Source organism: Scaptodrosophila lebanonensis, unplaced genomic scaffold (genome assembly GCF_003285725.1).
Source record: "Scaptodrosophila lebanonensis strain 11010-0011.00,11010-0021.00 unplaced genomic scaffold, SlebRS2 tig00000024-arrow-pilon, whole genome shotgun sequence".
NCBI classification, from domain to species: domain Eukaryota; kingdom Metazoa; phylum Arthropoda; class Insecta; order Diptera; family Drosophilidae; genus Scaptodrosophila; species Scaptodrosophila lebanonensis.
The window spans coordinates 998014-1009655 of NW_022060538.1; the positions used below are offsets into that span (position 1 = coordinate 998014).

The 11642-nt window shown below is 37.6% G+C and overlaps 1 protein-coding gene across 1 annotated transcript; it reads right to left on the bottom strand.

The window, feature by feature from the left end:
- Window positions 1–901: 901 nt before the first annotated feature.
- Window positions 902–9097, bottom strand: LOC115620798. The gene is made up of 9 exons (XM_030514221.1): window positions 8959–9097; window positions 7882–8094; window positions 7664–7830; window positions 7347–7490; window positions 7069–7278; window positions 1940–2116; window positions 1566–1861; window positions 1354–1499; window positions 902–1294 (listed from the first exon to the last, which is right to left on the bottom strand). The coding sequence occupies exons 1-9, from the start codon at window positions 9008–9010 to the stop codon at window positions 993–995; spliced, it is 1707 nt and encodes a 568-aa protein (XP_030370081.1). The 5' UTR covers window positions 9011–9097; the 3' UTR covers window positions 902–992.
- Window positions 9098–11642: the final 2545 nt, after the last annotated feature.

An 11642-nucleotide genomic window follows, 5' to 3' on the forward strand; every position in this document is an offset into this window, starting at 1 on the left:
ATTAAACATAAACACATTAAGCAATAATAGTGTTCAAAGCTTTTAGAACATGAAGGTTATTTCATTTGCAGGTAAGCATGAAAAACTAAAAATTCAAACTGCTTCATTCAGAGAACGTTCAACTTTCACAGACGGTTTAGCCAAAACAAAAACCTTTTTGCCCAGCTTCAAATATTGTATCATATTTTAAATTTCCTGAGTAAGGAAGCTACAGTCGAGCAAGCAGTTTCCAAACAAACTTCCTCTGCTGAGTGGTGACCGCTCCAAGCAGAAGCAAAGAGAAGAAGAAGAGCGAAGCCACTCCTGCAGTTTGTGGGCGTAGTAGTACTTGAGTGAAATTGTTTCGCTAATATATTTTCTTAGAATCAATGGAACACAAGTATAAATTTATATATTTATTTAATGTGCAATGCTTGATCAATACCAAGTACCAAGAACGAAGATTGGCCAAGTACTTGTATGTATGTACATAAGTATGTATGTAAACTTATATTAAAATTGCACGTTAAATGGAGTTGTAACAAAACGATTTTACTGAGGGCGTCGGAAAAATCATAAAACTTTTCTTTCCCATCACTCGAAAAAACAAACTTGTTTTTTCTTGTAGATATTTTGAAAAATCTTCATCCGATTTACATCATTCTTGGATTGTAAGCTCTCAAGAAGAATACAAAATAAACTACAAGCTAGGAAGGACGTCAAGAGTTGGGTGACAAAATATAAGTTTTGGTCCCATCGGCTTTAAACTAACTCTTGGAACTCTATGTATGGAAGATACTGTTTTTTGTAATGTTGCTTTCCTTACAATATAACAATATATATGCAAAGGAATTTTGGCAATTCAGAGTACAAGTATTTTGGTTAAGCTCATTCTATGAATTCACATACCCTGCATCAGTGATCAGTTGAGGATTATGCATCTTTTACTAAACATTAATGTACATTTGCATTACATACTTTTCAATGAACCTTTAGTTCTTCGGTAAACAGTATTACGTTGATGCTAAGGAGCTCTGGTTGTCCAAACTGGAGACTGTTCGTTGACTTCTTTGTCTCCTTATTAAGCTAACATCAATTGACGTCAATGTTTTTCGGAGCTCCAATTCTTCTGCATTTACCTTTAGGCATATATCAATAAACACGCATTGGTCAATATTTTTCATTTTTTGAGCTAATTGAAATGCGTCCTTGAGTGCTTCCTTCTCGCGTTCAACCTTCCCTAAAACTGCGTGCGCCTTGCATATGATCATCAAATTCAAAAAACTCCAGAGGGTGCTATTACACTGCTTTGACTCTAAAACGCCAACAGGGATCAAATGGAACTACATTAATTTCAAAGAAAGGGCATCTTACCGTCAATCGCCTTTCGCGCCACGGAACAAGCTGCGTCAAAGGAGTTGTTGCTGAGGTGCGCCTGTGCGATTTCATGGAGTAAATAGCTACGCTCTATTGGATACTTGGCAAATCGCATACGATTCTCCATGCGGGCTATTCGACGTCTTAACGAGACAAAAAATGTGCACAAGAATATTATTATATGTAATCGTACGTGCTGCGAAACATACTTAAAACCAATTGCTTGGGTGTCGCCGGTATCCGGCCTTTGAATTGCTGATCTATCCCCAAATATAAAACGGGAAGAAGTGTCTGCGTTCTTGTCTGTAGGAAGCTTAAAAAGTTTCAATAATCGCTGTTTCCCATTTAATATTTTCATATCCCGTGGAATTTTGTATTCATTTATGCGGGCTAAACCTAAGTAGTTGTACACCTCACAAACGAACTCAAATTTCCACGGCATTATGCGATTTGTTTTAGTTGTAACATAATCTCCCATCACTTCCTCGACAAAGTCATTCAATTTCTAGAGATTTGGAATGGAAAATTTAAAATAAATAATAATCTGTTTCGGATTTGTGACATGCACTCGTATATAACATACATTGAGTTCTCCACTGCTTATTAGTTGCCGAATACTCTTTAGAATCTTAAACATATTACGCCTTGTTTGATACTGGATCCGGAATAAGTTTTCTCGTTTGTGTTTTTCATACAGATCTTTCCTCGGGTACTTTTCCATATGAGAAGAGTACATTGGGCAGCGTGTTTGTAACATTTTCTGAAATAACAAGAGAGAACGCTACAGTCGAGCAAGCCCGACAGTGAAATACCCTGTACCCAGGTAAACTTCCGACACTGAGGTATATGCGCTTCTAGCAGAAGCAAAAAGAGGAAGAAGAAGAGCGAACTTGTTGCTGCAGTTTGGGGGGGTTGTACTGTAGAGAATTTGTTTCGCTAATAACTTTTCTTAGCATTAACCGATTTAGAAACATAAGTAGAAACATAAGTAGACTATCTATATATATAAAACAGTTTGTCCTGACTGACTGACTGACTGACTGACTGACTGACTGATTGGTGATCAACGCACAGCCCAAACGGTAAAGGCTAGGAAGCTGAAATTTGGACTCAAGTATCCTTTCAAAGTCTAGGTCCCCACTAAGAAGGGATTTTGGAAAACTCGAACTCCAAAGGGAGGAAAACAGGCACCAACGTTTGTATGAAAAATCTACTCAAACTTAGTTTGTATACTCTCAGAACAATTCCAAGAAAAACTGTATACTTGGTTTTTTGATATTTTTTTTGGGGCCTAAAATATGGGAGTTTTCCTGTAAAAAAAATGTTGGGGCACAAAAGCAAACCGCGTCAGCAGCCCACAGCCCACACGGTAAAAGCTAGGATACTGAAATTTGGGCTCAAGTATCCTATCATGGTGTAGATGAGCACTAAGAAGGGATTTTGGAAAATTCGAGCTCCAACGGGGGGAAAAGTAGCTCCAAAGTTTGTTTGAAAAATCCGCATTTTTCAACCGATCGACTTAAAACTTAGTTTCTAAAATCAATTAAAGAATACAAACAAAACTGCATACTCGGTTTCTTAAATTTTGTCTTGGAGCTTGAATTATTGGGGTTTTAATATTTATTCAAATGAAAAGTTTGTGTCGATTTAAAATTTTGATAATGTAATCTACGTACAGTGAATCAATAAAGTCTTGGCACAAGCAGAATTTTTTATGAAAAACGTATTTAATACTTATTATTAATGGGCTTTGAAAATTTTTTGTGATGCAGTTAGTAACATTTGGTAATTATCTACACAACACATGTGAAATTGTTCCGTTATCTCTCATACAACTGAAAATATACAAGAAAGAAGAAAGAAATAGCTTGAAAACACATCAAAAAAGTCTTGGCACACAGCATTAATTCGTCGTATATTTGCAAATATAACGGTAACCTTTACACACCTAATATTTTGTAACACCGCCCTTAGCCTGGATAACTGCTTCTAAGCGCCTACGCATACTTCCGACTAAGTTGGATGTCTCCAAAGGAGTTATTTCTGCCCATTCCGTGCGTATAGCATCTTTGAGGGAATCCTTTGATGTTATTTTATGTTTGCGTATTTTTTTTTCCAAAATGTTCCAAATATGCTCGATAGGATTCATATCCGGCGACTGTGGGGGTGTTTTTAATTGTTTGCAATGCCATATAAGCCATTCCTGCACCAGATACGACGTATGCTTTGGGTCATTGTCCTGTTGAAATTGCCAACTACGTCCATTTAACCCCAATTTCTCCGCACTTGGAAGTAAATTTTCTTTTAAGATATTGAGAAACACATGTTTATCCATTTTTTCATCAATGAAGACCAAGTTTCCGACTCCAGATGCAGCTATGCACCCCCACACCATGACATTTCCCCCACCGTGCTTAATTGTTTTTATTATGTTATTTTCTTGGAGTTCTTTGTTAGGCTTCCGCCAAATTTTTTGCGCGCCATCTGACCCAAATAAGTTGTATTTCGATTCGTCACTGAATATTACACTATTCCAGAATGATTCCGGCTGATTTAAATGGAGCTTAGCGAACTCCAGTCTCTTCTTCCGATTTTCTTTCGAAATGTAAGGCTTGCGACGGGGGACTCTTCCATGGAAACCAGCTCTGTATAATGTGTTCCGTATTGTTTGAGGGTTAATATTTTCTTTAAAGCGTTCCTGCATTTCATGGCATAGTTTGACCGCAGAAAGCCTTGGGTTTTGTGCCACCGCAGCGACTACTACCCGCTCCTGGCGTTGTGTAAATTTTTTTGGCCGCCCGCTTCTGGATTTATGCTCCACTTGGCCGCTTTCTATGTAGTGCTTTATAATGTTTCGTACACTTGAAAATGGTTTGCCAACTATAGTGCCAATATCGCGATAACTTTTTCGCTGGACATAGAGATTTATAATCATTTTACGGACTTCTACTGAAATTTCCATGCCTCCACCCATTTTGATCGCTTTGTCACCAACTTAAGAGCAAAACTAACTTCAAATCACAAGGAAATGGAGGAATGAGCAGTTATTGAAGACAGAGTAAGAAACAGATCAAAGAAAATTGAAAGGTTACCGTTATATTTGCAAATACACGACGAATTAATGCTGTGTGCCAAGACTTTTTTGATGTGTTTTCAAGCTATTTCTTTCTTCTTTCTTGTGTATTTTCAGTTGTATGAGAGATAACGGAACAATTTCACATGTGTTGTGTAGATAATTACCGAATGTTACTAACTGCATCACAAAAAATTTTCAAAGCCCATCAATAATAGGTATTAAATACGTTTTTCATAAAAAATTCTGCTTGTGCCAAGACTTTATTGATTCACTGTAACTAAATCTACAACTTTACATTCAAGGATTTTCAAAATATGCATTTTACAAAAGCAGGCCGAACAAACATTGTATCAAACAGTTGGGGACAACTAAGTATACATACACACACATGCAAACAGCTGTTCGTGTAGTTGCGTGCAAACGATTGAAATAGCCAAAGCAACATGTGAGACACTAATGTGTGAATGTCCATACATATGTGCACATCTATGTATGTACATATGTATCTACATGTGTATGTTTGTACATTCGGCTTGCACTGACAGAGCAAGAAATGTTAAATAATTGAAAATTATATAACATTTTTAAAAGTAATTTTTTCTTTGTTTAGTGCATTTGGCATTAGGGTTTTCATTAATAGCTTTATGCAGCAACAACAAATATCAAATAGTTGGGGACATCACATACACACACTCACACACACAACAAGCAACAGTTCGTGTCTATGTGTGCGGTTCTCTACGTACGGTTGAAAAAGTAAAGAGAAACATACATATGTATGTATGTGTGTATGCCTGTGTATGAATATAGCATGTATGTACATTCGTATTAATGTATACATTGGGCAATCGAACACAGTTGTTTGATTGTAAATAAAATAATGCTCTAACAAGTAAAAAAGCTAAAGTCGGGTGTCCCGACTTTGAAATACTCTGTACATATGTTTACAATAATTATAGAAAATAAAAAAAAATATATATAAAAAAAAAATTGGATCGATTTTACCTCTCTCGGTATTCGAACTCACGTAAAGGGTGTATAATTGCACATTTACATAGCAATTGCGTCTGTGTGAGTGTATGTATGCCTATGCGCATCTATTCGTGTCTGTGTAAGCATTTTCGCAGTCAACCAAACAGCAACATCAACAAAAGCCGCGGGCAGCGCTTGAGCAGCGCTGCAGCAGCAAATATATTTATGGCTATAACTTCTTGGTAAATCGATCTATCATGAAACTTGGCATACGGACACATAATTACTAACTGGGGGTATTTGCAAAATTTTAGTTCGAAATTCCAAGAATTACGGGAGTTAGAGAAAATCACATTTGCTTGGTAGAGGGGGGAGGGAGGGAATTTCCAAAATATACATTTTGCGTATTCACACAAGGCATCTTGGACTAAAATTTGGTGTGCCTAGGTCTTATAGTCTCCGAGATATAGGCGATTATACGAATGGAAAATCGGGAAAACCCCCATAGGGGGGAAGTGGGGGGGAAATCAAAAAAATAAAACAAACTCGTATAGAATACACACATAATGCATCTTTGTGGAAAATTTGGTGTCTCTATCTCTTATAGTCTCTGAGATCCAGGTGTTCATACGGACGGACAGACAGACAGACAGGGCTAGATCGACTCGTCTTGTCACGCTGATCAAGAATATATATACTTTGTGGGGTCTGCCACGCCTCCTTCTGCCTGTTACATTTTTCAGCTCCCGCAAACCTAATATACTCTTGTACATTTCATGTACAGAGTATAAAAACAACAACTGCAAGTCATTAGCTCGCTCTTCTTCTTTCGTTTTGACCATTTAATGTTAATTGCAAAGGCAAAACGCCAAAAGTTTACAGTTACCGTCGCTCGGCAACGACTTCGTAAGCGATAGTAAAGCAGAAACCGAATATCGGAGCTACGCATATTCTGCCACGCATTGCGGGCAGATGTATGTATGTATATGATTTGTTCTTATTGATCTCAATAAATAATTCGATTTCATTATTTAAATATTCTGCTTATTGCATTCAAACTTCGATATTTTGATGGAATCGGTGCCAGTGGTTTTTGATCGTGGCTCATCGCTGCACGGCATTGACACGAATGCCGTGTTTCATATTCCGAGTTTGTGCGTGGCCGTATTGACTCAATATGACACGAAAAGACTCAAATGTGAATTTAAATTTGGACTCAAGTATCCTTTCATAGTATCCATCATAGTGTAGGAGCACACTAAGAAAGGCTTTTGGAAAATTCTAGCTCCAAAGGGGGGAAAACGAGCTTTAAGAAATATTAGTTATAGTGGTCATGTTCGTTTAACGAAATAGTTTGGCAAGAACAAAAATGTAACGGACTATTGAACAATTTTTTGTTAAAAACAGAAAATGTTCATTTAAATACCTTAAATGCCTTCCTAATGGTAACGTATAAGGTGAAAACATATGGGTAGGTTATGCACACACAAAATAAATACAATTGGAAATATTATATTGAGCCGGGTTAAGACGGTCAATACCTGCTAGTTATGTATAAACTATGTGTGCAAAGTTTGGCTAATGTAAGTTTTGAATGTAATGTAATTGTAATGTAGTTTGACGACCCAATTTATAATTCTTTCAAAAAAAATTCGGAGCTATACCGTTAATGTGCGCAGAGTCTTGTAGTCTCGATTTGCCAATTGGCGCAAACAAGGAGTTGATTCCATACTTTGGTCAAGCAATAAGTTTGAATTTTCTCGTAGTTTTCGCAGGAACATTACATCAATCCAGCTCCTGTTAAGGTAAGTTTGATTGTATATTTTAAATATACGTTTCCGCCGTGCTATCTCTAATGGCGACAGCACTTCTTCCTAAGCAAATGAGTAGTTTGTTTCTTTACATATAGCATATATTTTATATTTAATACATATTTCCATACCTCTTTTTCTAAAATACTAACAACATCACAGTCTAATTGCTTCTCTTCAGGCTTACTCGCATTGCTAGCTATCATTTTTTTAATAAGCCGCTGAACTTCCGGGGACAGATTTTCGGAGAGCGTATCATTGAAATTCTCATTGATCTGAAAATAAATATATTTTAAAATATTTGTACAGTCATATACTTATAGGAGGCCGCCTCCGCTAAAAGAAAAGCTTTTGGAAATTCGACGAAAGTTAATTCAGAAAGGTTTTCAGTTTTCGATAACAGAAATAAGGTAGGATTTATATATGGGTATTTAGTTTTGGAACTTACAAAACACAAGCGCTTTAAAAAAAGGCCCTTTGTGGTGCTGCTATTAAAAACTCTAAGATTGTCATGGAGCTTTGCCTTAAAGTCCTCAAGCCGATTGGATTCATAGAGTGCATCACAAGTTTCTAGGCTGACATGTGGGCTAATTATTCCACGACTTCGAAGAATGTCTGAAATAACTCAATCATTCCACAGAACTCATCTAATATACAAAAATTTACCTTCAGCTCTTTGGCAGTCCAAAAGGGCCTTCGGAGCTTTTCCCATCAACCTCATGAACTGACTGCGTTTAACTAAATCCGAAGAACAGTCCGGTTTCAATTCCAAAGATTTATTCATATAGTAAATTCCGTGCTGGAAATGCTGCTTTCTTGCGTAAAAAGAGCCCCAGTTTGAATACATGGATCGCAATCTTTCCGGGCTCCAGTCGACAGCTTGGATTACAATACATTACAAACAACACATTAAAAGACATATAAAAAAGAGGAAAATAACAAACAAAAGAGAACGCTACAGTCCAGCAAGCCCGACAGTGAAATACCCTGTACCCAAAGAAACTTCTTGCACTGAGTTATGCGCTACGCGCCCCTAGCAGAAGCAAAAAGCAGAAAAAGAGTTGACTTGATGCTGTAGTTTGTAGGCGAAGTACTGGAGAGAAATTGTAGCGCTTATAATTTTTCTTAGAACCGATATTTTTTTTGTTTTTTTTAGCGGGGGGAGGGGAGGTAAAATCAAAAAAAAAAAAAAATAACCCCATATAAGCGCTCCTAGTCGCGTCTGCATAACAAGTTTGGTTAATGTACGCTCAGCCGTTTCTGAAATTCGGGCCTTCATCCAGACAAACAGACGGACGGACAGACATGTCTAGATCGATTTCTCTGTAACGCTGATTCAGAATATACATATATATTTTATGGGGTCGGAGATGCTTCCTTCTGCCTGTTACATACTTTGTACAAACCTAATATGCCCTTTTTACCCTAAGGGAAACGGGTATAAAAAATAAATTAAAATAAATTTTTGTTCTCTACATGGTTCCAGTTATATCTGAATAACTTTATTTACTTGTATGGAATCGAAGGAAGACTCAACGAGCGTTTCATTTTAGAAGGACAGGCCCTCAAGCGGACTTTGCCATGGAAGAAGGAACCAACCTGGGAATTAAACTGGGTCGATTCTCTAATGGAGAACATATGGATCGGTCCATGAGTGGGTCGTGAAACGTTTTAGTGTCGGGCAGACAGATATGCAGGAGACGATGGAACGCACTATCTTAGATTTCAAAACGACATCCTTACCTTCCCATGGCTCCAAATGGGGTTTTACTCTAGATGCAGGTGGTTGAGCCATTTGAAATATGTTTAAAGTTATTAATGTACTTAGCAGAATACGGTTATAAAAAATTATTAAAAAAACGTTAAGAAAATTAATAAAATAAAAAATGTTTTAAAAAATGTAATGCAATTAGTTTATTTGAGCATTTTTTGAAAAATAACAGCAACCTGAAAACCTACTAGTTTGACCCGGATTCCTATTTTTTATGCCCTGTAGCCAAAGTGTAAATGGTATACCTAATTTTAGTCCAAGATGCCTTATGTGAATACGCCGAAAATGTGTACTTTGGAATTTCCCTCCCTCCCCCTCTCCCACGCAATTAGAGATGTCACATAATTCCCATGTTTCTTGGAATTTTTCATTGAAATTCGGAAAATACCCCCAGTTAGTGATTATGAATCCGTACGCCAAGTTTCATAATGATAGGCCGACTTAACAGGAACTTATAGCCATATATGTATATATGACCAAGCAGTGCCAGCAGCTGTTGTTGTTGTTACTGCTTTGCATAGGCACACGAGACATACACAGACACACACATACACACATAATTATTCTACACATATGTATAAAGTATTTCAAACTCGGGACACCCGACTTTAGCTTCTCTACTTCTTGACTTAGTGGGTTTTCCCCTGCATCTGTGTATTTGAAGCCTTTTCCTAATCATGCAGTGTGCACCCACAATTAAACGCTTTCGAGATCATATTTCTTTATGCGTTGGCCTGCTTCTGCACAGCATGAGGCTATTTATAACTCAGGATTTTTGTTTAGTCTATCACTTGATTATATTCGCTATGCCAACTTCTGCACTCTTGTTCTCTTTTGTGAACATCTTGCTCAGGGCAAAATTAATAGTCACTGGCGACTAAGAATATGTTCACTTTTGTGAACAATTTCTATATTAGATATTGAAACCGCATATCGAGAAAATGCGCTTTATGGATTTGTGATAGATTTTTATAACGATTATTGTAAAAATGTACAGCTGCAGCGCTATCAGTCCCTCAATGCGTCACCAATTGTAAGTAATTAGTTTCTTGCATCAGCCCTAGTACTTTCTACGAGTATGTTCATTTGCTTTATCAGTAGTTTGATAAGAAGCGTACTTCCCTCTCACAGATCGCAGACAACAGTTCCCCCTCCCCAGCCAACCATCTCGTGATTGAAGTTGCTTCCTTGTTTCCCATGTAGTTATCGCCCACTTTTTCTGTATGCTTGTATATTCATACGTGCATATGAACATATTTGTATACGAATACGGCAGCCACTTGCTATTTTCCGGATGCAAGAGAGCAACAGGTCCCCGCTTCAACCGTACCTAAGTCATGGCATATTTATGTGTGTTGGACATTAAATACTCCGTGTGTGTAATTATTAACACTAAGCAACAAAGACGGAATATTTATCTGGGCCAGGAATGGAACTACGGAATACTACAATTTCTTAGTTTTAAAATTCTTAATAAACTTGCGCTTAAATAAGAAATGTTTATTTTACAAGAGTCGACTGGGTAGTTAATTAAATTTAATGTTCAAATCGTTATTAAATGGCTAAAAGGTAAGCTAGTTTATTAAAAAGTGACTCCAAAGAGTACTTGTGTTCCTGATCAGTAGATGAATTGAATGTAAAAATCTGCAAAAGCACAGAGCCAGAATACTAATATTCAAGACTAGCTTATGTAGCTTTAGAATTGTGGACACCATTGACGAAAATATCTAAAGGGGTGCACAAGGGGTGGTGCCTCGGAAAGTATTGCGGCTATACAGACAGACTGATCTAGAACGACACGTCTTGTCATGCCAATCAGAAAAATATACATATATACATAAGCTTCTTGTGGCTCTCCTTGTTACCCTTTGCGTACAAAGAAGAATGTAAAGCTTAATAAATCTTCAACACTTGCGGTTAACCTACTCAGCTTACTACAGTTAATATAGAATTTAAAGGTTATTAGACTAACTTTTTTCTTCATTTTTGCTTCCTAGGCATGAGACCTATCATACTCGTATGTGTTCTCTTTCCGCTGTTCTTTAGTGTTGTTAGTCAGTAATGGGTATAAGCAGCTGAACAAACGGTTCACCCATTCACGGGCAGCAGCTTCAAGATACACGGTAAAAGGTCTACAACTATAAGACATATAGCAAGCAAAGTCTCTGAGCCCGGGTAAGGCTTTGGAAAACACCTCCACCCACCACGCCCTTTAATCTCGAACAGCAGCACCTTAAATGGGAATAGAATACCAGAGTACAATAATCTCTTCCAATGGCAGTGAACAAAACCCTACGTTCTCTACCCTTTTTATTGACTCACTAACTGATTCCTTTGGAGCAAGATTTTACTGCCATGGGCTCTGAATGCCATTCAACACGGATAGTTGCTCAGCTGGTTCCACCTAATTTTGTGTGCAGTTGGCTCTGTGCCGAAATACTCGTACTACCTCTATGTATATATGTACTTCGCAGTCGTCACTGTCTCGCAGACTGGTTTTCGAATCGCTTTCTGAGCAGCGGCATAGCCAACATGGAGCGTTGCGTTTTATTCGAATGGAAGTCAAGGTCATGCGGATATACTCACATAGCGGCGACTTTGGTGTTATTTACATACTATACACACATAGGTAAAAAGCAAGAGGCCATTCGAGCAC

Bases quoted from the DNA above. Each gene is read 5' to 3' on its own strand.
- LOC115620798 (XM_030514221.1), bottom strand. From the start codon at position 9,010: ATGGCTCAACCACCTGCATCTAGAGTAAAACCCCATTTGGAGCCATGG. The intron at 1,500-1,565 runs GTATGTTTCGCA...TGTCTCGTTAAG, and splicing joins ACCCAAGCAATTGGTTTTAA to ACGTCGAATAGCCCGCATGG. The intron at 1,295-1,353 runs GTAAGATGCCCT...TTGGCGTTTTAG, and splicing joins GGCGCGAAAGGCGATTGACG to AGTCAAAGCAGTGTAATAGC.